Genomic DNA, 25,769 nt, shown 5'->3' with positions numbered 1-25,769 from the left:
GCTAGGGCTACACACACACACACACACACACACACACACACACACACACACACTCACACACACACACACTCACACACACACACACACACACACACACACACACACCCTGTCTCTAAAGAAGAGGAGGGGCAGAAGAGGAAGAAGATGATGATGATTTGGTTTCTGTGTACTTCTAGATGATGTTACTTTCAACTTCTAACATCCACAGTGGCAATTATTATAAAGAATCAAAGTCAGAACATTATAGAACATTTTGTGGCACTCCTGAATATTTAATACAATGCTATGTGTTTGATGTACAATCTATCATTCCTTTGGCTTATGTACCAGTTAGAAAAGCTTCCCATTACACTTTGAAAGCAGTACTAAGAGGAGAGTTCATAGCACTAAGTGCTCACGTGAAGGAACTGGAGAATAGTCACACTAGAGAATTAACAGCACAACTGAAAGCTCTAGAAAAAACGGAAGCAAACTCACCCCGGAGGAAATAATCAAACCGAGGGCTGAAATCAATAAAGTAGAAAAAAAGAAAACAATACAAAGAATCAATGTAACCAAGAGTGGGTCTTCGATAAAGTCAACAAGATAGACAAACCTTTACTCAAACTAATCAAAAGGCACAGAGAGAGACCATGCTAATTAACCAAATCAGAAATGAAAGGGGAGGCATAACAACGGACACTGAGGAAATCCAGAGAACCTTCAGGTCAAAAATTTAAAGGAAATGGACAGTTTTCTGGGTAGATATCACTTACCAAAATTAAATCAAGAAAAGATAAGCAATTTAAACAGACCTATAACCCCTAATGAAATAGAAGAAGTCATCAAAAGTCTCCCAACCAAAAAGAAGCTCAGGGCCAAATGGTTTCAGTGTGGAATTCTACCAGAAATTCAAAGAAGAACTAATACCAATACTCCTCAAATTGTTTGACACAATAGAAGCAGAAGGTTCATTGCCAAACTCTTTTTACGAGGCTACAATTACCTTGGTACCCAAGCCACACAAAGATGCAACTAAGAAAGAGAACTACAGACCAATATCCCTCATGAACATAGATGCAAAAATACTCAATAAAATACTGGCAAACCAAATCCAAGAACATATCAGAAAAATCATCCACCATGATCAAGGAGGCTTCATCCCTGGGATGCAGGGTTGGTCCAACATTTGAAAATCTGTCAATGTAACCACCATATAAACCAACTGAAGAAGAGAAACCACATGATCATCTCACTAGATGCTAAAAAAAGCCTTTGACAAAATCCAACATCCCTTCATGATAAAGATCCTGGAGTGATCAGGAATAACAGGAACATACCTCAACATAATAAAAACAATATACAGTAAACCAACAGCCAACATCAAACTAAATGGAGAGAAACTCAAAGCTATTTCTCTAAAATCAGGAACAAGACAAGGCTGTCCATTCACTCCATATCTCTTCAATATTGTCCTTGAAGTTCTAGCTAGAGCAATAAGACAACAAAAGGAGATCAAGGGGATACAAATTGAAAAGGAAGAAGTCAAGCTTTCACTGTTTGCAGGTGATATGATAGTCTACACAAGTGAACCGAAAAACTCTACCAGGGACCTCCTACAGCTGATAAACACCTTCAGCAAAGTGACAGGATACAAGATTAACTCAAAAAATCAGTAGCCCTACTATATACAGCTGATAAATGGGCTGAGAAAGAAATCAGAGAAACATCACCCTTCACAGTAGCCACAAGCAACATAAAATATCTTGTGATAATGCTAACCAAGCAAGTGAAAGACCTGTATAGCAAGAACTTTGAGTCTTTAAAGAAAGAAATAAAAAAGATACCAGAAAATGGAAGGATCTCCCATGCTTTTGGATAGGTAGGATCAACATAGTAAAAATGGCAATCTTGCCAAAAACAATCTATAGATTCAATGCAATCCCCATCAAAATACCAGAACAATTCTTCACAGACCTTGAAAGAACAATACTTAACTTTATATGGAGAAACAAAAGACCCAGGATAGCCAAAACAACCCTGTACAATAATGGGAACTTTCAGAGGCATCACCATCCCTGACTTCAAGATCTATTATAGAGCTGTAGTCCTGAAAACAGCTTGGTATTGGCACAAAAATAGACAAGTAGACGATGGAATAGAATTGAAAACCCTGATATTAACCCACACGCCTACAAACACCTAATTTTTGACAAAGAAGCGAAAATTATACAATAGAAAAAAGAAAGCATCTTCAACAAATGGTGCTGGCATAACTGGATGCTGGTGTGTTGAAGACTGCAAATAGATCCATGTCTATCGTCATGCACAAACTTAAGTCCAAATGGATCAAAGACCTCAACATAAATCCAGCCAAACTGAACCTCTTAGAAGAAAAAGTGGGAAGTACCTTTGAACAAATTGATACAGTAGACTGCTTCCTGAACATAACACTAGTAGCACAGACACTGAGATCTACAATTAATAAATGGGACCTCCTGAAACTGAGAAGCTTCTATAAGGCAAAGGACACGGTCAACAAGACAAAACAGCAGTCCACAGAATGGGAAAAGATTCACCAAGCCCACATCCAACAGAGGGCTGATTTCCAAAATAAACGAAGAACTCAAGAAGCTAGTCTCCAAAACACCAAATAATCCAATTAAAAAGTGGGGGAAAAACTAAATAGACAATTCTCTATAGAGGAGTCTAAAATGGCTGATAGACGCATAAGGAAGTGCTCAACATCCTTAGCCATCAGGGAAATGCAAATCAAAACAACTCTGAGATACCATCTTACTCCTGACAGAATGACCAAAATCAAAAACACCAATGACAGTTTATGTTAGAGAGGATGTGGAGAAAGGGGAACACTTCTCCACTAATGGTGGGAGTGCAAACCCACACAGCCACTTTGGAAATCAGTATGGCATTTCCTCAGGAAAATGGAAATCAGTATACCACAAGATCCAACAATTCCACTCAGGCATATACCCAAAAGAAGCACATTCATACAACAAAGACAGCTGTTCAACGATGTTCATAGCAGCACTATTTGTAATAGCCAGAACCTGGAAGCAACCTAGATGCCCCTCAACTGAAGAATGGACAGAGAAAATGTGGTGCATTTACACAATGGAGTACTACTCAGTGGAAAAAAAAAACAATGGAATCTTGAAATTCTCAGGTAAATGGATGGCACTAGAAGAAACTATCCTGAGTGAGGTAACCCAGTCACAAAAAGACAAATATTGTATGTACTCACTCATATATGGATTTTAGACATAGATTAAAGGATTACAATCCACACTGCCAGAGAAGCTGGAAAACAAGGAGGACTCTAAGAGAGACATACATGGTCCCCCAGAGAAGGGGAAAGGGACAAGATCTCCTGAGCTAATTGGGAGCATGGGGGAGGGGAGAGAGAGCTAGGAGAAGGAGAAGGGGAGAAGAGGAGGGGAGAGGAGGACATGAGGGAGCAGGAAGGTTGAGTCAGGGGAAGAATAGAGGAGAGCAAGAAAAGAGATACCATAATAGAGGAAGACATTATAGGTTTAAAGAGAATCTGACACTAGGGAAATGTCCAGAGATCTACAAGGATGACACCAACTAGGAATCTAAGCAATAGTCGAGAGCCAGTGAAGAGGCCTTGTCAATCTATGGGCCCTCTGATAGTAGAGAAGTATTTATCCCTAACATAGAAATGGACTTTGAGAGTTCATGCCACATAGAGAGATATATAACAATAAGTCTTTCTGCCAAGCTGTCCGAGCCCTGCTGCCATGTGGGTGCTTTCCTCCAGGCTGCCCAAGTTCTGCCCGTCGCCACATTATGGTCTCAAGTAACATACAGAGACTTATATTACGTACAAATGCTGCTTGGCCAAAGACTAGGATATTTTTTCTTTGTTTCTTCTTTGTTTTTCTTTTCAGATTTTTTTATTTGAATTAGAAACAAGGTTGTTTTACATGCCAATCCCAGTTCCCTTCTCCCTCCCATCCTCCCCTACCACCCTCCCCCCAACTAAAACCCTACCTATCACATATCCTTTCTTCTATTCTTCCCCGACTCAACCTTTCTGCTCCCTCATGACCTCTGCATCCTTCCTCTTCTTCCCTTCTCATTCTCGCTGCTGCTCCCTCCCCCACCTTCCCATGCTCTCAATTTGCTCAGGGGATCTTAACCCTTTCCCTTTCTCCAGGGGACCAAGTATGTCTCTCTTAGGGTCCTCCTTGTTTACTAGCTTCTCTGGCAGTGTGGATTGTAGGTTGATAATCCTTTATGTCTAAAATCTGCATATGAGTGAGTACATACCATGCTTGTCTTTTTGTGATTGGGTTACCTCGCTCAGAATGGTTTCTTCGAGTTCCATCCATTTTCCTGTACATTTCAAGATTCCATGGTTTTTTCCCACTGAGTAGTACTCCATTGTGTAAATGTGCCACATTTTCTCTATCCATTTTTCGGTTGAGAGGCATGTAGGCTGCTTCCAGTTTCTGGCTATTACAAATAGTGCTGCTATGAACATCGTTGAACAGATGTCCTTATTGTATGAATGTGCTTCTTTTGGGTATGGATCTTGTGGTAGACTGATTCCCATTTTCCTGAGGAATCGCCATACTGATTTCCGAAGTGGCTGTACAAGTTGGCACTCCCACCAGCAGTGGAGGAGTGTTCCCCTTTCTCCACAACCTCTCCAGCATAAACTGTCATTGGTGTTTTTGATTTTAGCCATTCTGACAGGTGTCAGATGGTATCTCAGAGTTGTTTTGATTTGCATTTCCCTGATGACTAAGGATATTGAACACTTTCTTATGTGTCTTTCAGGCATTTTACATTCTTCTGTTGAGAATTGTCTATTTAGTTCTGTACCCCACTTTTTAATTGGATTGTTTGGTGTTTTGGAGACTAGCTTCTTGAGTTCTTTGTATATTTTGGATAACAGCCCTCTGTCAGATGTGGGGTTGGTGAATATCTTTTCCCAGTCTGTGGGCTGCCGTTTTAAGACTAGAATTTCTTATATGCTAGCTCAGTCTTAATTATCATAAATCTATATATTTTATAAGACTTATCTTATTGGACACCAGCGGAAGCATCCTGTCTTCCAGGCTCACACAGTGACTCTGCACTTTCTCCTACCTTTCCCTGAATCCTCCTTGACTCATAGTCCCACCTATATTGTTTTCCTCTTGACCAACAGTACTTTATTTATCAACCAATAAGACAATCATATACACAGAAGGACCTCCCCCATCAGGGATACACTCTAAGCCTAGACACACAGGGGAGGGTCTAGGCCCTGCTCTAAAGGATATGACAGACTCTGAAGATCCCCCAAGGAAGGCCTCACCCTTCCTGGGGAGCAAAAAGGGGATGAAATAAGGAGTTAGTTGGGGGCAGAGGAGGAGAAAAGGGAGAGATAACTGGGATCGGCATGTAAAACAATCTTGTTTCTAATTTAAATAAAAAATAGAAAAAAAAAAACAAAAGAAAAGCTTCCCATTATTTTTGAATCATACAGGTAATAATCAATCACTGCCATCCACACTGAGAGAAGCTTACTTTCATAAAGAACAGCTAAGTGCTTAGGGACACTCAGTTATGATTTATAATTTTCAAATAAAATCATTATTGTTAAGACATCAAAACATATTAGTGGTTATAAATTATAATGGTGTCCTTTTGTGTAGAGCCATGGCCCTGATAACTGAAATACAAAATAAATAAAATGTTTTGTATTGCTATTTAAGATAAATGTATTTGCTAAAGCTAAAGCATGGAAAAATAATCCCATCAATAGTTTAAATGCAGTGGGATGGATGATAAAAATGTCTCTGTTTCTGTGGTTAAATGCAAAGACTAGAAACAACTTCACTACCTATTAGAATCTGCAGCATCCATTGAGAGACAAGTTCTATGTGAGCTGCTTTAGCCTCATGTCAGATGCTTAGAGCTGCTGCATTAGGTCATAGGAAATGTGGCTCAGTGGTGAGCACATACTAGGCACGTGCAAAGCCCTTTGTTTAATTCCCAGTAGAAGAAGAAATGAAGAATTCCCAGGGACTAAACAGTAGATTGTGGTGTGTCCACCATTTCCCTAAGAAGCTAAACAAGCATCAGCACCCTGCTTTGAGACACTGATAATTCCCCCTTGGTGTTCCCTCCATAAGCATGCCAAATAAGTTCTTCCTTCACCTAAGTGTTGTATTTTCAAGCACTGGTGGGCTTGTGGTCAGCATGGCTGAGAGGCTTTAGTGTGACATCACTGGTAGAAGTGAAGCACTTCCTGCATTTATTAGTGTACATGATTAGATGTGTATTCTCATTACATGATTTGATTAAAATATTTAAAATATGTCTAAAAGACACGTGAGGGAAAGAAAGATGGAAATAATTGTTACAAAAGGAAGAACATGTTTTTCGTGCACTTTGTTTGATGTTTAAAAGCTACAGTGTTTAACTAATATGATACAGTCAGAAAAATTCTACCAAACCAACAGGAAAACCATAATGGGTGTCAGAGCGCACACACATGTAATGGGTGCTCATGTCACTAAGTAAATGTGGAGGGAGTGATTCCTTTATTAGTAGAACTGTTTAGCCACCTGAGAGGAAACAGTTGAGGTCTTACTTGTCCCTATATAACAACAGTAAAATGTATAATCACAATTTATTTAATATATATAAGAAACAGACACTATAGAAATAATTTTCTCAAACAGGGTATTGCCTTAATAATCCCCATTTTACAAATAGGAAGGCAGGGATTGAAAAGTTTAATCAAGTCCACAAAACCATGAAGCCTGGGAGCCAGTAACCAAATGGGTCATCTTTTTTCTTAACTACTAAACTCAAGTGTGCAAAAATCTCAAACCATGAAGCAGTAGAAGAAAATAATTCATTTTGATCTCTGGAAAAGAAGAAACCTATCAGGGGCTGGAGAGAATGCTTCCAGGTTAAGAGCACTGACTGCTCTTGCAGAGGACCTGAGTTCAGTTCCCAGAACCCACATGGTGGCTCACAATCACCTATAACTCCAGTTGCAGATTTGACATCCACTTCTGGAATTTGCATGAATATGGTGCACATAAACTCACAAGACATACACATATGTATATAAAAAATAAGTAAATCTTTAAAAAAGAAAAGAAAAACCTCTGAACTTAAAAAAGAAAGACTAGTAATTCTGAATGTTATCACAAATATATTTTAATATTTATTTTATTTGAGTGTTCTATCTGCATGTATGCCTTTATTCCAGAAGAGAGTGACAGAACCCACTATAGACAGCTGTGATCCACCATATAGTTGTTGGGAATTGAACTCAGGTCCTCTGGAAGAGGAAGTCAGTGCTCTTAACCACTGAGCCTTCTCACCAGCTCTACAAACATATTTTAAGAGATAAATTTTTAAAATTCACACCAAATAGTTATAACACTTTTGCATGAATAGGGCAGTGTCTTAGTTACTGTTCTATTGTTGTGAAGAGACACCTATGACCAAGGCAACACTAATAAAAGAGGGCATTTAATTGAGTGCTTGTAGTTTCAGAGAGTTAGTCTATTATTATCTTGGCAGGAAGCAGACTGTCATGTTGCTATAGCTGCTATAGCTGCGAATTTCAGGCAGCAGGCAGAGAGAGAGAGAGAGAGAGAGAGAGAGAGAGAGAGAGAGAGAGAGAGAGAGAAACTGGGACTAGCCTGGGATTTTGAACCCTCAAAGCCCACCCTCAAAGACACACCTCCTCCATCAAGAACATACCTCCTAATCCTCTCCAAACAGTTCAACTAGGACCAAAAATATGATGAACCTGTGTGGGCCACTATCACCCAAGCCACCGCAGACAATAACCCTAAAAGCTGAAGGGAAAAACTGTCTGTCCCACTAGAGGCTCACCAAGACTGGTTCCTTCTCATTGTTTTCCATTTTCTAATCTCCAAAGCTTCAATCAGCCCAGCATAGAAAGGCTTAAGGCACTGTGGTGGTTTGAAAGAAAATGGCCCCACAAGAGTGGCACTATTAGCACTAAAGCCACAAGAGTGGCTTTGTTGGAGTAGGTGTGATCTTGTTGGAGGAAGTGTGTCACTGCAGGGTGGACTTTGAGGTCTCCTATGTTCAAGCTGCAGTCAGTGTGGGACACAGTTGCTTCCTGTTGACTGGGGATCAAGATGTAGAACTCTAGCTCCTTCTCCAGCCTCCAGAACTGTGTCTGCCTGCACACCACCATACTTCCCGTCATGGTGATAATGATCTAAACCTCTGAAACTGTACGCCAGACACTATCATGTTTTCTTTTCTAAGAGTTGCTGTGGCCATGGTATCTCTTCACAGCAATAGAAACCCTAAGACAGTCAGTGACTTCACACACATCTCTGGTGTGGGGCACCCTCCCACGGCACCTCCTTCCTCAACTTACTTAGGAACTACATGTTTCATGCCACCCTTGAGTCAAGTACCAAATAACATGCAATTCTTCACTTCGAGAAGAGAAAAGTAATAAGAATGACAAAAATTATTTCATTCAGATGTGGTCTGACTTTTAGATCAAGGAGATGAGCCATTTTAAAATGTCATTCTGCTGACATGGCCTTCATCCAGGAGACTTCTCCTTGGAAACAAACTCATCATCCTTTTGTTTGTGGCCTTTATCCTTGTGTTCATTTGATGTTGACTTTGAGGACCTACGCAAGGGGGATGGAGTTGACATTTCTATTTCAAAGGTTTTTGTACTGGAAAAAGAACCACATTCATAATTCCTCTGTTTATTTTTTCAGATCATTTTATTTTTAAGTGTGTGTGTGTGTGTGTGTGTGTGTGTGTGTGTGTGTGTGTGTGTTGTACACATCAGTGCTGGTGCCCAAAGAGGCCAGCAGCATTGCACTCTCTGGAACTGGAGTTCCTGACGAGGTGCTGGGAACTGAACCTGTGTCCTCCGGCCTACTGGAGCAGTGCTCTGATACCTACACTTAGTTGCTGTAGATAGGATAGCACTTGCTCTGAGCCTTTGCTTGATTTCACTGTACTCCACTGGAAGGAGGAACCACTTTTTCCAAATGAAACAGACATGAAGAAAGGGGGAGTCTGGAGTCCTTTAAAAACAATTTTCAGTTTTTAAAACCGTATTTTTCTTGTCTGAACCAAATTACCACCCAGGCAGTTGCCATGGTATTTTAATGATATTTAATGATAATCATCTTTCATTTTGGACTTGTTCAGAGAGAAAGTCTATATCTAAGTACTTTTAAATTTCTTCCCTAATTACTTACTGAAATACAGAATGCAATAAAACCAAAGAAATGTCCCAGCTTTGTTGCCACGGAGCTGAGTCGGATAAACAACAGAGGGTCATAGATGGCATCTGGTTGATGAGCTTTCGTTTTTTCTTTATCTGTGACCTTGCCTGAGTTTATCCTTTTTACTAATCCTCCTCACATTTAACTCGTATTTACTTTCCTTAAATTTAAGTCCTCATTCTCTTATGAAAAAGATAAGAGAAAATCTTCAGAAATAGAGAAAGAAATTTAAGAACAAGCTTTGACCTCTGTTCAGCTTTATCAGTAAACTTTTTAATGCAAAAATTAAGTATACTTTTACAAGGAATGAACTTTTCCCAGAAAAACTATGAATAATCAACTGTTACCAACCATAAAATGTTTTTTCTTGCAGCTGTGATGAGCTTCAAATGTTACTTTTACTTTATTTGGGGAAGAACAGAAGAAGAAAGGCAACTCAATGCTGCTCTTTGTGAAGTTAATGGTCTTGTTTAAAGTAGAAGATGATGACAGGGTCAAGCTATAAACAGGCCTGGGTACGGATCCAACTTGTAGTTAGAAGATGTCTGGAGAAGGAGCCTATAAAAAGATAAAACTCATTTAGCAACTCTTCCAGAGCAATGTATAATTAGATTCCTGGAAAAGCTGCAAAGACCCATCAGGAGGGTAGCTTTTCTTCATGTGCCTTTTACTTGAGGCGTAGCATTGCTCGGTGCCCTCCTTCTCTCACAGTCTCACAGACAGACCCTAACTCCACAAGTGTGTTTCTGAAGTGCAAGCCTTACACTTGGGTTTAGTCTCGTCTTGTTCTGCTGTGGTTTCTGACTGCTGTATGGTAAGAGTGAAGGCACAGAAGTGATTGAGCCAAAGAGACGGAGTGTGGACAAAGTCACACTCTGGCTAGGGCGACTGAGGCCCTCATTTTGGGTCTGTTCCCTGCAGCAAGTACTTCATCATCCTTTATCTTACTCTTCTGTCAAGATCAGGCAACTGGTTACTTTTGCTAACCCCATTTCTCTTTGATAACCAGCTACCCTCAAACTCAGCCATTTAAAACAACCATTTTATCAGAGCTCACCATGTTATTCAGGAATTTGGACACTTCTGCTCCTTGTCAACTCAGCTGGGGTCACAGGTAGTTTGCAGCTGGCACTGAGCTTGTCTCAGGTCCACAACTTACTTGTCGGACCCCTTGGCAGGAACAGCTGGAAGTCTCTGAGACTCCCAGCCTTCTGCCATGGCAGGACTATGGTGCCAGTCTATCAGAGGCCCAGTCCTGGAACAGGCAAGCTAGACTTGCAAACGAGCTACAGGAGAGTTCACATTTGTCTCTCCTGTTCACCCAACTCTTATGGTTTCTTTCAAAAATTCTCTGATAGGATCTCCCTCCTGCCTTCTGTGTGGCAGTTTGTTCATCATGTGAAGATATGAGTCAGAGCTAACCATGACAAATGACAGTTTGCTCTTACTAAGATAGGCAAGGGTAAGGCAGATATGCTTATTTACCTTACCCAGAGTAGCAAAACACAGGAAACCCCAGTATGTTCCAGTGTGAGCAGGCACTTGTCAACGGGCACTTAACAGACACTGCTTTTTATACCATGTGCACCACCATGCTAAAGCACAACTGTCAGCCAGTTGGTTAGGAAACTGAGGCAGGAGGATCTCAGATGTTAGAGTGAGCTACAGCGTGAGTTCCAGGCCAGGCTGCATTGCAGAGGGAAACTGTCTTCAGAATAAACATGTTTGGGCTACCTCTCATTGCCTTGATTTAGCAATGTTACTCCCAATAATTCATCCAGGAAAGTTGCTCACAATGAGAAAAAAAAAATCTATGTGAACAAATGTGTTCTTCACTCCTGTGAGACACTAGAAGTGACACATAAAAGGAAGACAGATGGAAACGAGAAAATGTACACCCCTTAAATTGATAAATGCCATGCCTATGAGAGAGTGCTTTTTCATATAAACAGAGCAAAAATATAATTATAACCGATTCAAACTATGGCTATAATAATAGCAATGGCTATTAATCCCAGCATTCGGGAGGCAGAGGCAGAGGCAGGTAGATCTTTGAACTCAAGGCCAACTTGGTCTATAGAATAAATTCTAGGGCAACCAGGGCTACACAGAGAAACCCTGTCCCAAAAATAAAGTAATAATAGCGATAAGCAAAGCATTTTAAAAATAAAGAATTTTAAAGTGACGTCTTTTGAATTTAATTTTTATTTTATAACGTTTTTAAATTTGTTCGGCCACAAAAGTTTAATGTAACAATGGCTGTCTCCAGCCTTACCTTCAAAATTCATCACACAAGCTGGGTATGGTGGTGCACGCCTTTAATCCCAGCACTCAGGAGGCAGAGACAGGCAAAGGAAGATCTCTGTGAGTTTGATGGAAATGAGTCAGCTGGACTACACAGAGAGTTCCAGAACAACCAGGGCTACCCACAGAGAACCTGTCTTGAAAAATAAATAATGATGATGATGATGATAATAATAATAACGGTGCCACACACATGCCTCTGGCCTGGGAAACATTTTAAAATCTACTTATAGACATACACTATGACAAACAACTTCACATATGTAAAAGATGCTCTATCTTTTTATTCTGATGTGTCACATGTTGAGGCACAAGGTGATATAATGAGTTGCTCCCTGTGAGTCATTAAACCCATCTCCTGGCCCAGGCTTCCCCTTTCACTGGACATGGGTGTGGCAACACCCAGCCCTTGCCTTTCCAGTCCTTAGAGTTCCCATCTTGAATACAAGTACAAAAGGGAACAGCCCAGAGGTCCCTCCTTGTTTTAAAATTATTTGATTTTATGCTTTTAAAAAGAAAGGATTTGCTTTTGTATTGTTACCTAGTCCAGGGCTAGCTTGAAAGCAGGAAATGTTCATAACATAGCTTTGTCCAATAAAGTAAAACAGCGCATGGTAAAGGGGAAAGGACATAGCAAGGTTGGGAGAAGACACTTTGTTTAGTGGGTGTCTGCCTGGTACCTGTTGGTCTGTGTACTAGAAACACTCAAAGTGCCTGACTGTATGGCCATGGGTTTCTAAATGGAGGGGTTGGCACAGACAATCAACAAATACGCAAAGAAAAAAACTTGTAGTGGTAAATACCATGGAGAAAAAAAAATGCAAATGGAACAGAATAATTCAGGAAGAAGACTCCAAAATTTTAAGTGAGGGCTTCATAAAAAGACAGCTAAGCTGGTGGGGTAGGGGTTACAGATCTGTGATCCTGGCACCTGGGATGGTAATGCAGGGAACAAATCCAAGGCCAGCTGTGACTACATAGTTTGTTCCAGCCAGCCTTGGATGCATAGTAAAACCTAAATTTAATTTTTTAAAAATGTTTCACCATACAGCTGAGTAAAAACCTGAAGGAAGAGAGCAAGCTGCTGAGAGGGTCCCTCGTGGGTGTCCCTGGAGGGAGAGCAGGCATGGTGGGGTTGGAGCAGAGGATGCCCTATCTATTTAGTAGGTTCACTCCTTGCTGTGTTCAAGGAAGGCTATGGCAGGGCAAGGTGGATACAGACACCAGTTAGGAAACTATAGGAATACTTTAGGCAGCATGATGATGGGTGAGAAGAAGAGAAGGGAACACCCTTTTTGTGGGTTTTTGTTTTGGTTTTTTGTTTTGTTTTGGTTTTTGAGACAAAGTCTCTCTATGTACCCCTGGCCATCATAGAATTCGATATGTAGACCAGACTGACCTCAGAGTAATAGCGATCCTCCTGCCTGTCTCTGCCTCCTAAGTACTGGTATTAAAGGTGTGCCGCACCATGCTAAAAATGGGCACCTTCGAAGGCAGATGGTAAAAGATTTACAAAAAGAATGAGTATGTGGTAGAAGAGGAGTGAAGCTAAGGTTTGGGAACAAAGTGGTAAGAACTGGTCAAGGGATGTTAGGGTGCTCACTGGATGCTCAGTGGAACTCTCAAATTGGCAACTATCTACTCAAGTCCAAAGTTTGAAATAGATTCTAGAGTAGAGCTATACATTTGGGCATTATCAGTACATAACTAGTCTAAATGATACTAATTCCATGGGATGAAGGAAATCACCAAGACAGAGTTCCAAGGTCTTAGGCTTGGTGAGATCCACTGCTAAAGATCTGGGTATAGCGTTCAGCTATGGAGATGAGGAGTGACCAGGATAGAGTGGGGAGGCCAAGTGATGGGACATTTCAAAAGGAAAGATCAGTTGGTGGTGACTAGATCTACACTCACAGATGACAACTGACGATCTCTTTCAAACACACACAGCAATTAAACTAAAAGCTGTTCAGTAGTAAGAAAAGCATATCTCTCTCTCTCTCCTCTCTCTCTCTGTCTCTCTCTGTCTCTCTCTGTCTCTCTCTGTCTCTCTCTGTCTCTCTCTGTCTCTCTCTCTCTCTCTCTCTCTCTCTCTCTCTCTCTCTCTCTCTCTGTGTGTGTGTGTGTGTGTGTATGTATTATAAAAAACTTCCAAGAAAAAAATCAATGTTGGAACATTTAGGGTTTCATATTTGATACTACCTCCCATGTCCATCATCACAAGAAATTGTTCTAATTGTTCTCATAGTTATGTTTTAATCTCACAAAGATGTTAGGATCCATGTGATAACAAATGGAAAATATTCTAATTCTTTGTGATATGAGTCAATAAATGACCTGACTGGTTATGAATCATTAAGGAACTAGATGCTAAAATTACTTCTACATATGTAAAAATATCTGTCAGATTATGGATGTGTGTATGTGTGTGCCAGCCAGATTTACTCGTGATACAGTATGCAATGAAACTTTTTTATAAACATAGTCATCACGTTGTCTTATGTAGACCATCTTCTTCCAAATATGCCAGCTGGAAAATCCGGCTTCTTTCAGTATTGTGAGTATTCAGGGTGTTTTATTCCAATCACCTTACTGAGTTTAGAAAAGCATATCTCTAAGGGAGAAGAGAAAGATGCAACTCAACTGGTATTCTTGGGACACAGACATCCTTCCTGTCTCCACTCTAGCTTTTACTGAATATAAGGCTGCCAGATCAATAAACCATAAAGAAAATAAAATAGAATAGGAAATCAAAATACACAGTTTATGCCATACTGTAAAAGGGTACTCTTAGCCTGTTTGTGTAGCTGTATTTTATTCCATTCTCAACTAACCTGGTGCTTTTCTCCAGACATTCTTATGCACACAAATCTTACTTAATCTGAAAATGTTGTGGAAAATGTTTCTCCAGAAAACTGAGCTGCACATATATCATGTGATGTCATCATACTACACAGAAGTTTATATGTTCTAATCTCTAAGCAAATCTGGTAAAGAATTAGCATTATTATTCTTAGGAGCTTGGCTTCACAGACACATACTGTGTAGACATACTGAGATGTGAGCTAAATATAAATGACAAAGAGCTCATTTTGGTGAATATGGGTGATTTGTATATTGCCTTGGTTTATTGATTCATCTTCAACAGTAAATCCTATGTCCTGCAAACCAGTCACCTGTCTCTGATGCTATGGTCTGTTTTACAACCTTCTGGCCCTGTTCAATGAAAGCTATAAAAGAAATATTTCTTTTCCATTACAACAAGAGGAAAAATGTCAAGAATGAGACCTCAAAAACACCATGCCATATAAAAAATAAAAAAGACCATGCTATGCCCCAGGTCTTTTCTTCTGATAGCAGCTACCATTGGGCCATTACACCAAGTCAAAGAGCATGAAGTTTCCAAGCCAGACTTTCTTCAGACAGGCAAATGTGACTGCTCTCACAAAAATATTAAATAGCCAGGCACAGTGGAACACAATTATAATCCTAGCACTTGGGAAATAGAGGCAAGAGGGTCCAGAGCTCAAGGACATTCTAGGAAACAGTGTGCATTCTAGGCCATCCTGGGCTACATGAGACACTGTCTCAATTCACATACACACCAAAAATATTGGAGTAAAACTAAAGCAATTTCTTAATGTCAGGGGGTTAATTCTTTTTTTCGAGACAGGGTTTCTCTGTATTGTCCTGGAACTCACTCTGTAGACCAGGCTGGCCTCAAACTCACAGAGATTCGCCTGCCTCAGCCTCCTGAGTGCTGGGATTAAAGGCATTCACCACCAATGCCAGTTTAGTTGTATTTTATTTATTGTTCTATTCTTTTCTGTTAGGTTGTCAATCTGAAGATTAGGAATGAAGATATTTGTAACTTGGTTGATTTTCTGACACAGGATTATAATGGGAGATATTTAACAATCCTTCAGTACTTAGAGAAGTGGTATTTGTTGAATGTGCTGCGTGGTAAAGCCCATTCTAATATCTTAAAGATAAAGGAAGGGAGGAATCTATGGAATATGTGTGGTCATGATTCACTCAAGATCATTCACTTCATTGGTAATGTTTCAAGTTTTGCTAATAAAGAGAAGCCAAAAGTAGTAGCCCATGTCTTAAATCCCAACATGCAAGAGGCTGAGGCAGGCAGATCTCTGTGAGTTCAAGGCCAAGCTGGTCTACAAAGTGAGTTCCAGGACAGCCTGGAACTGTCTGGAATATGCATTACATATATGCACATATTACTATGAAAAGTTCTAGCACGTTTCACTACCCTGTTCATCTCGTCCTTGCCCTCAGCTTAAAACACATGGGCACACACACTTGCTGGTGCCACTCTCTAAACATGGTAAGGTTTTCTTTTCACTTTTGCCATCATTTATTTACTTACTGGTTTATTGACAATTTCATACATATGTATTATGATTATATTCAACCCCCATTACCCTCTCTTGTCTCCTCCCTCTGCCTCTGAACCCCTTCTTCCCAACTAGCCCTGACTCCTAACTGCCCCCTCAGTATAATTAGGTTACTTAGGAGCTCAGGTAGATGGTTATTTTACTGGAACATGAACAACTAACAGTGACCACACTACTGAAGAAAAAGATACTGCCTCCTTCTACTGCCATTAACTGTGACTCAATAGAGGGTAGGCCCGTGGGCACCACCCCTGCATGCTGGCCTGCCCAGTGCTGCAAAGACCTTGTTCAGGACCAAAGGCTGCTACGTGTTCATGCTCATCACGTCCACATCACATCCGGATGACAGTGTTTTGTAGCACTCATAAATCTTAGTTCTTTATAGATTTTAGTCTCAAGCCTGCCAGGCCATCTTTTCCAAATGGGTAAACTGTTTTGCTTTGTTTTGTTTTATCAAGGCTCAAAGAAAATCTCTTGAAGGCAATGGTGTTCTTCTGCCAGGGGGAGGCACTTTGCAATCAAAATTAGCTCAAAATGTACTAACTTGATTTATTCTCCTCCTCTCTTCCCTCCTCCCTGTCCCCTTTTCCCCCTCCCCCCCATTCAGGTACAGAGCAGTGGCCTCCTGGAGTCGTGTTCAAGGAATTGGGATCCCCTTGATTACCGCCATTGAAATTGTCTCCATCTGGATCCTTTCCTTTATGCTGGCCATCCCAGAAGCTATCGGCTTTGTCATGGTACCCTTCGAATACAGGGGTGAGCAGCATCGCACCTGCATGCTCAACGCCACAACCAAGTTCATGGAGGTATTGATCATTCACCCAATTCACTTACCATATCACAGGCAACATTTTAAAGATGTGCTACAGCTCAAATTCAATTATCTGGGGAGGGAGGCACCGTCTGCAAGCTTGCCGGTGTCTCCACTAGGCTGCTGTGCCATCTGCAGGGCAGATGCTCCTCCACTGCCCAGGAGGCCACACTGGCCTCTTAAATCGAGTGTCATCTTCCACTCTTGTCTCCTAGTGCAGCTGCAGACAAAACTGTTTTCTGTACAAAGTAGTCCAGGCAATATACTGAGAGACTGTAAGTTACACTGTAAGTTAGAGTGTAACCTGTCTTTATGATTAAAAGATACCCACAAGACATTGCAGGAGACAGACATGCATATGTTACTTGAGAAAATGCAGTTTGCTCAGTTATATTTCTAAAAACAAATCTTATTTACCCAAAAAGTGTTTCATAAAACATTTCTGCAGCAAGATGAGCTGCCTGTGTGCCCTGTGGGGAATCATTGTAACATTTATGACACTACAGGTTCTGTAGCATTTACGACGCTATAGGTTCTGACCCCTAAGCACATTTATTTAAGGGTTAGACATCCAGATTCCTGCAGCTTGGGCTTGCTCACTGTAAATGGGCTGCTGCGCTTACCTGGGCTTATTTTGACATAGACCCTAGGCCTGCACCCCTGAGCACTCAGCATTTGACTGCACTGGAAACTGTGTCTCAGAATGCACGTTCCCTTTTCGAAACTGGCGCCAGGTGGACAGCGGACACCTATGTCCCCTGAGTCAGTCAAATGAAGTGCTTTGATGCCAGGGTCACCTGCACAGGTCCACATCACAGACAGCTCAAGCTATGCTCCCCTAAAATAGGAAATGGACTGGAGTCATGGTTCTGCAGCTAATCAGTTATCATGACAGCTGACAACCTCAAAATCTAAGTCTTTCTCTTACTGCCTTTTTAACAAGGTCAGTTTACACAGTGACAAACAAGACAGTGGGATGGCTTAGCCCATGTTTCAGGTTTGGAATTGGGAGGGACACATGAGCATTCTGGACTTTGCAAAGAAAGGCATTATAGGAGAGAGGGTCTCCTAAGAAGTCACTTAACTAACCCCTGGAAAAGGACAACATGGAACAAGTGACGTCATAAAGCCTGAGATATCGAGGCAAGGGTTTGAGAGAGGGAGCGAAGTACTGGCAGGGGTGGCTATGGGTTGCAATGAAGGGTGTGAGTCAAACTGGTGAGGTTTCAGCATCTATTCCAAGTCTGGATACACCTTTTTCTGATATAACTTCCTGTCTCCTTTCATGCTCCTCTCTTCAGCTGTGCTCTACACTAGACTGCCCCAATGCCCTTCCTGTCCCAGGGCCTTTTCCACTCCCCAGCTGATGATGTCAGTCAAAAACAACCGTGTAGCCCCTTTCTCAGTAGGCTTCGGTCATGGAAGGGATACTCCATCCAGCTCAGTCCCGGGTCACCTTCCAAACCCTAGGCAGGTGCTTCTAGGCTATACCCCCTCAGCCTGCAATTCTGTGGGGAAAGGATACAAAAGTGGGGTGTGCGAGGGGGTGGAGGGCTGGGGAAAGCCTCACAGGATGTTTGTACTATACTTCCAAACAAGGAGGGAGTCTGGATTTTTTTTTTAAGTTCCAGACAGATATCCTTCTACAATGGGATGGACTAGGGGAGGTTTTTTTTAACAATCTGAAGAAACAAACTCATTTGGGAGTTTGTATTTAATCTGGGATAGATTTCAGGGGTCTGGGAACTTGGATGGGAAAGAAAATGTGGTTAGTTTTTTATTTTTACTAAATTCCCCCTGGAATGTATAGTCTCCTCTGACTTTCCTTGTTTGTTTGTTTGTTTGTTTGTTTGTTTTTCAAGACAGGGTTTCTCTGTGTAGCTTTGGAGCCTATCCTGGCACTCGCTCTGGAGACCAGGCTGGCCTCGAACTCACAGAGTATGCTATGCAATTTGGTGATGAAGACATATCTTTATCAGAATTTTATTTTCAGTATTTTGATAGCTCCATTTCAATGCAATTGGTTTCCATTGTAACCACATACATTTAACTTTGTCCTTATTAAAATATAATGCTGATGTCTGGGAATTTTATCAGTTGATAAAATAATAAAGTTCAATCCCCCAGAATCCATGTAAAAAGCTGGGCATGATGGCATAGGCTTGTAAAACCAGTGCTGGGAAGGCAAAGGACTACAGGTCACAGGCATTATCCAGATAGCCTAGCCAAACTGGCCAGCCCTAGGTCTCAGTGGGAGAACCTGCCTCAAAAAACAAGGGAGATGTCTCCTGAAGAATGATACCTAAGGTCTTGCCCATGCACACATGAGCACACACACACACACACACACACACACACACACATTCAAGCACACACACCATATTGTTCTCAGAAGGAATTCTCGTGTTCACCAGATTTCTGAGGGTTCTGTGGTATTTAACTGTTATGAAGCCTTGCTTGAATGTTTGTCTTCTGGAACCACTTTTAGATGACTTAATTAGACATAAAGGGTTCCTTTCCATGCACAGAAACTGCCAGTACTCAGGGAACAGGGTGGTCATATTTTCGGGAACAGAAGGCTACGGCACCCTCAGTAAATAAACAGTCTGGAGAAGGAGCATAAGGAAGTAAAGAGCATACCTTCCCAAGTTCAGGGTTAATTCGGGAAAGCATTTGAGTAGTGTTGTTCAACTTTCATTTTTATCCTCCTTTAAAAAGACAGAAAACTGGGGGCTGGAGAGATAGCTCAGTGGTTAAGAGCACTGACTGCTGTGCCAGAGGACCTGGGTTCAGTTCCCAGTACCCTCATTGAAGCTCACAACTGTCTGTAACTCCAGTTCCAGGGAATCTGACATCCTGACACATACATGCAGGTAAAACACGAATGCACATAAAATAAAAATAGTTTTTTAAGACAGAAAACTGAACAATATGGAATTGTATAAATCCTTGCCCACAGAGAGAGAGAGTACCAAGTCAGCCCTTAGCTATAGCTAGAATATCCCCACTCAGTAGTTTCCAGGTGGCAAGTACTGAGAGAGAGAGAGAGAGAGAGAGAGAGAGAGAGAGAGAGAGAGAGAGAGGAGTTGTTGATAACTGAGCTGGCTGACTCTGGGGTCACATAGCAGGCATACCAGGCAAAGGGTCAAGTCCCACTAACCTCAGCCACAGATCAGCCATTCACTGATAGCCTTCAGTGTCCCTACATGAGATACCCACATTAAGCACACTTTAACCACACATATCAAAGAGTCAGCCGATCTTATCAGCAATAAACAAAGATGAAGTCTCAGATCCCATTGTATGAACTTCAAGAGGAGACTCTGCACTGATTAGAGCTCCTCCATTGTGTAATAGAAATGAGCTCAGAGCTCTCAGAAGCACCCTTGGAGGGATAATTGGATAACTTTAATACACATGTCTTCATATGTTACAGCTTAGAGGACAGCACTTTCCTAGTTACTGCAAAGCCCTACTAGGCATGATCCAGTGCTGAAAAATAAAAATTAAAAAACTGAGCACAATGCAAGCTCTTTACTTCCGTCAAAGAGGATATATGTGACTGCATCTACAATCTCAGGGACTGTGAGCAGGCAGGGTACTGCACAGGCAGCTTATGTTTCAGCACCTCTCTTCCCTTTTCCTCACTGAACAGTTTTACCAAGATGTGAAGGACTGGTGGCTTTTCGGGTTCTACTTCTGCATGCCCTTGGTGTGCACAGCAATCTTCTACACCCTCATGACCTGTGAGATGCTCAACAGAAGGAATGGCAGCTTGCGGATTGCTCTCAGTGAACACCTCAAGCAGGTAAATCTCCACAGCTCCCGAGAACTTGGTTGAGGCCGCTTTGAAATCAGCAAGCCCCTTGCTTCTACAAGCATCACAGTCAGCTGCAACTGCACAAATGACTGTGTCTCCGTAAGTTTAAAGTGGAACTGAAAAACTTCATCGCCTCGCATATTTTACAGTATCTTTTCCATGCTAAGATATATTGTGATAGGCAAATGCCAGTGTGTTACAATTGCCTACGCTATCCGGTACAGTAATATGTTAGACAGATGTGTAGTCTAGGAGCAACACGCTGGACCACACAGCTGACTGGGAGGTAGAAAATACCATCCAGCAGTGTGCTTGTACACTCTGGTGTTTGCACAGTGTTGAAATTGCCTAGCTACACATTTTTTCAAAACATATCTGTGTTTTTGAGCGGCACATGACTATGTCGTATGTAACAGATTTATGCTAATTTTCTAAAAATAAAAATGTTCTCTTGTAGCTGTTTTCTTTATATAGTCTTAGGAATTCCTTGTGGGGAGTGGGAATCCTGCCTGTGAACCAGATGGCCCTGGGAGGCTGGGCTTAAAGACAGTTAACTTGTGCTTATTTTGTCAAAAAGTGTACCGAGCATGTGTGCATGGATGCACTGAAATGGGCTTGTGACTGTGCCAGGACAGAAAGATGCATACGACCACATTTCCTTGCGGGCTTTGTAGTCTAGTTGTAGAATAAAATACAATACAAGCAATTAGAAAATAGAATGATGAAGTGCAATCCAAGTAGCCATAAAACACAAAGCCAGGGAATATATGAAATGCAACTATGGAGAAATTGTCTGTAAATGGGGGAGTGTGCGGATAAGTGTGGGAAAGCAGAGGGCAAAAGCTGTTTCAGCTGGAGGACAAAAGCCCTGGGAGAATGTGGGATGGGCACCAGGCAATCAGGAATAGGAAAATGGAAATGAATTTGATCAGATCAGCACCTCAAATAAGACTTACGCTAGAAAATTTGAGTAAATACAGAAAAAGAGGTTAAATCTTGGAGGACACAAAATTTCAGAAGGAATTTGGACATGCCAGTGGGAGGTTAATGTGTCTTTCAGGCAGCGGCTAGATCAGTTATACTCTGGGACTTTAGAAGGCAAAGCTTGGCTCAGACTTCCTAGTCACATGACCTCGGGCAGATTACTTCATGTCTCTAGGCACCTAATTTTTCATAAGTATGTAATAATATATTTGCAGATTGCCAAAGACATATAAGGTACTTAATAGTGTCCAGTTCCTAGTAGACACTCAGCAAAAATTAATTTATGTTGATTCATAGAGTTAAAGTAAGAGCGCAAGTAAGTTCTTGGCAGCGGTGGGAGAGTCTATGTGGACATTCAGCCACAACAGAAGGCAGCAGAAGCTGTTGTTGGAGTCCCTAAAGCTAGCCGTGTAATTATCACACACGAGCACACATTAGCACCCTTTCAACTACTGTGCTGATTCCCTGAGCTTCAGCCCCTTGTCTGCAAATTGGCCATAATAATACATGAATCAGTGCTATTATGGGACTCTAAGGAGGGGCTGTGTATGTGTGCTCTGTGAAGTCTACTGTGTTACACAAATGGGAGCTATTACCTTTGACTGAAAGTAGTGTTTATGTTGAGAAACTTTAGCCTGACTTTGTTCAGGGATGAATGTTGCAGGTACCTCAGGTGCAAAATTAACCCAGGTGTGGTGGTGCACATCTTTACTTCCAGTAGTAGGGTGGCTGAGGTACGTGCATCTCTATGAATTCAAGCCCAGCCTGGTTTACATAGTGAGCCTGAGGCCAGCCTAGGATAAATAGTGAATGAAACATTGTCTCAAAACCAAAGCAAACAAATCCAGCTCTAAGAAGCCCCAGCCCTGAACACTGAAATGCTGTATGACCCTCCTCCAGACATCTCTCTGAACCACACCCCGGCTGGTGTCATGGCTGAGGGGTTACAGGCTCCAGTTTTTGGGATTTGGGGTAACACTCCCTGTGAATGGGCTCAACCTGATGTGTTTATTTTCAGCTTCCTGAACTTAATGTTGGGAGCCTCAGATTAAGCCAACATTATTTTTCCAGAATTATTTTCTAGCCTGTCTCCAGTCAGTTTTGTTTGAGGTTGATTGACCCCAGTTACAGACAGGTTGCATTTTATGTCCCTAGTTCTGCTTCTCAATGTGTGTGGGGTGGTATACCTCAGCAGTGTGGAAACAAATGAAGGGTAGAGATAATTTCCAACCTGCAGCTGCCCAGACCACAAGCAGACTCGGAGGCTGGTAAAGCCGGAGTCAGTCCTTCATCAGCATGCTCAGTGCTTCTAACCATGACAGTGGTGACTCCGTCCCCACACTCTTCTGTTTGCAAACAGCAGATCTTCAAAACTATATGTCATTAAAAAGGAATTTTAAAATTAAAAGCAAATTTCAATCCAGGCATAGTAGCAGATGCCTATAATGTAAACAAGCAATGAGACAAAGGGATCTCTTGGGCCCAGGAATTCACAACCAACATGGGCAACAAAGCAAGACCCTGTCTCAAACAAAAGAAGCAAATAGTAAAAATAAAAGCAAAACATTTTCAACAGTAGCTTCTAAATCAGAAACAAGTAGAAATGGTTGGCTTTCTCTGTACAGTTGTCCATTTTCGTACTGTGTCCAGTCGCCTTGGCTGCCATGCCATCTCTAAGGCCAATTGCCTGATACCCAGCTTCCACTAGCCCCAAGTAGTCGCCCTCTAGTCATCCGCACTCCTCGAAAACACACACTGCCTCAACAAACATACATGCTCCCATGCTTAGACTTGCCAACACCCATCCATGCCTTCATACTTAGATTCACCATGGTGTTGACTCCAGCCAGCTCCTGCCTTGTTCCTGGCATACACCTCTGCTGTTGTCCTCAGGACATCTCGAACCTGGAAACTGCCCAAAGGCATGGTTAATGACTCCTCCATGAGAAAGCTGCACTCTAGGTCTTGAAATGTAATGTGGAGACCACTTCAGACCCTCCCATGGTACCCCCTCCCTTCATGTATATCACTATTTCTGCCATGCAACAGCACTAACCTTTATCCTTGTCTGCATGCACTTGCCCTTAGCGTCGAGAAGTGGCCAAGACCGTGTTCTGTTTGGTTGTCATCTTTGCCCTCTGCTGGTTCCCTCTTCACTTAAGTCGAATTTTGAAGAAAACCGTGTATGATGAGATGGATAAGAACCGATGTGAACTCCTCAGGTAGGATTCCAGGTGCCAGGTTTTCACATTTATAGAGTTCTGAAACTTAAAATTGTAAAATTAATTATATATCTTTAACTGACACCACCAATAATTGATCCCAAAACGTGTGCAAGTCCTGTCTATAACCCTTGCCATTCCCTTCCTGAAGCTGTGCCCATGGGTTTCCTCTAAGCATGGCATTGCCCCTGCAGCGCTTCCCACAAAACTCTACCTGCCACCCATGAGACACAGCTTTGGGGCAGGAGAAAAGCTGACCTGGGGAACAAGTGCTACTTAGCAGATTTTAAAGCAGTATGTTGTAATGACACTGTTTTCTTTTGCTCTAGCTTCTTGTTGCTCATGGATTACATCGGTATCAACTTGGCAACCATGAATTCCTGCATAAACCCAATAGCTCTATATTTTGTGAGCAAGAAATTCAAAAATTGTTTCCAGGTAAGACTTTTTTACAAGCTCTCTCTCTAAGGACAGCTAGATCAGTGTACTCTGTACCCAACTGGCATTGCCAATTCCGTTTACTCCTGCTTTGATAGACAGATAAATAGATAATAGATAGATAGATAGATAGATGATAGATAGATAGATGATAGATAGATAGATAGATAGATAGATAGATAGATAGATAGGATATGACAGATAGTTACAAAGTAAGTACCCAATATGAGTTGGCTATTGCTTAACACAGAGAAGGAAAACAAAGTAACTGCTTTCACAGAACCCATGATCTAAACAGAGACAGACATATCACCCAGATATTGGTACAAGCAGATGAGAGTTGATTGGGGCTACAGCTGCCATGGCTTTGAGGTCTCTTTGGACAGGTGCTGGGATAAACATGGGTTGGCTCACATACATATAGGTCCTAACTAGTGTATTTCATATGCTGCACTTGATATCGCTTGCTGATTAATTTATATATCAATTATAGGGCAAGGGAAATTTCCTGTTAAAAATCCTCAGAAATTAAACACTGCCCAAGGGAATGACAAAGGGAAAGCGTCCAATCCGGAGAGCCCTGCCTTGTAATTTACAGTCTGCTCTTCTTCTACTTGGGCCCCACTATCTTCCTTCATGAAGAGGTGTCAACAGCACCTACAGCCAGGGCTGTCATGAGTGTCAGCTGAGGTACTGATAGATGCCAAGCACCACATAAGGAATACACTCTGATGAAAAGCGGGTCCCCGGGCCCTTTCCAGCTGTATCTCCTCATGCCCTGGAAGAGCCTCCTCTCCAACCAGCACTGCTGTCCCTCCTCTTAACCATAAAGAACACAGTTCAAATGAAAAGCAAGAGACCTTTGCTTCTAATCTCTGTCTGGCCTTGACAAGCTCCAGCTGTCCTTGGTTGTCCATGGGCATTGACCCCTCACTGGTGGGCCCCAAGCTTTCGTTTTGGCTAGGAAAGGGTCTGCAGGCCGACTTACACTCTCTCTCTTACACTCTCTCTCTTACATCCCCAGTCATGCCTCTGTTGCTGTTGTCACCAGTCCAAAAGCCTCATGACCTCGGTCCCCATGAACGGAACAAGCATCCAGTGGAAGAACCATGACCAGAACAATCACAACACAGAACGGAGCAGCCACAAGGACAGCATGAACTAACCCCCCTTCAGAAACACCCGTCACTGTCTTCAAGTCCTAGTATGGGAAACAGGCACACAGCAGTGGGCCTCCCTAACTCTCCCAAGTTCTCTCCCGGTCCTTCTCTAACCCATCCCAAGAAAAGCTCTCCCAACAGCATGTGGTCCAACCACAGTCCATGGGTCTCTCCTAAGTACCTTATATGATTTGCATATTTTGCATGTCATATCCAACACTTGAAAATTATGAGAGCTGAGGGAGAAAGGAGATTGTTCAAGGAAACCACACAATGTCTGCAGTCTTTGCATGAACACAGTGTTTGCGAGTTCATGGCCAGCTTTCATGCAGTTCTATGGAACAGC

The 25,769-nt window shown here is 41.9% G+C and overlaps 1 protein-coding gene across 2 annotated transcripts in view; it reads left to right on the top strand.

Moving 5' to 3' along the window:
- Window positions 1-25,428, top strand: part of Ednra (endothelin receptor type A) — a 52,508-nt gene extending 27,080 nt beyond the window's left edge. Inside the window, exons 3-7 of one of the 2 annotated variants that reach the window (XM_035441399.1) lie at window positions 16,596-16,794; window positions 20,455-20,607; window positions 23,692-23,825; window positions 24,155-24,263; window positions 25,288-25,428. In XM_035441399.1, coding sequence (XP_035297290.1) covers window positions 16,596-16,794; window positions 20,455-20,607; window positions 23,692-23,825; window positions 24,155-24,263; window positions 25,288-25,428 — 736 coding nt within the window. The remainder of the gene's footprint in view (window positions 1-16,595; window positions 16,795-20,454; window positions 20,608-23,691; window positions 23,826-24,154; window positions 24,264-25,287) is intronic. The other variant, XM_035441400.1, reaches the window with a different exon arrangement.
- Window positions 25,429-25,769: the final 341 nt, after the last annotated feature.

The sequence above is a fragment of the Cricetulus griseus genome, chromosome 3 (assembly GCF_003668045.3).
Source record: "Cricetulus griseus strain 17A/GY chromosome 3, alternate assembly CriGri-PICRH-1.0, whole genome shotgun sequence".
Lineage (NCBI taxonomy): Eukaryota > Metazoa > Chordata > Mammalia > Rodentia > Cricetidae > Cricetulus > Cricetulus griseus.
The sequence above is the reverse complement of the archived record's forward strand: the minus strand, read 5'-3'. Positions and strand labels throughout refer to the sequence as shown.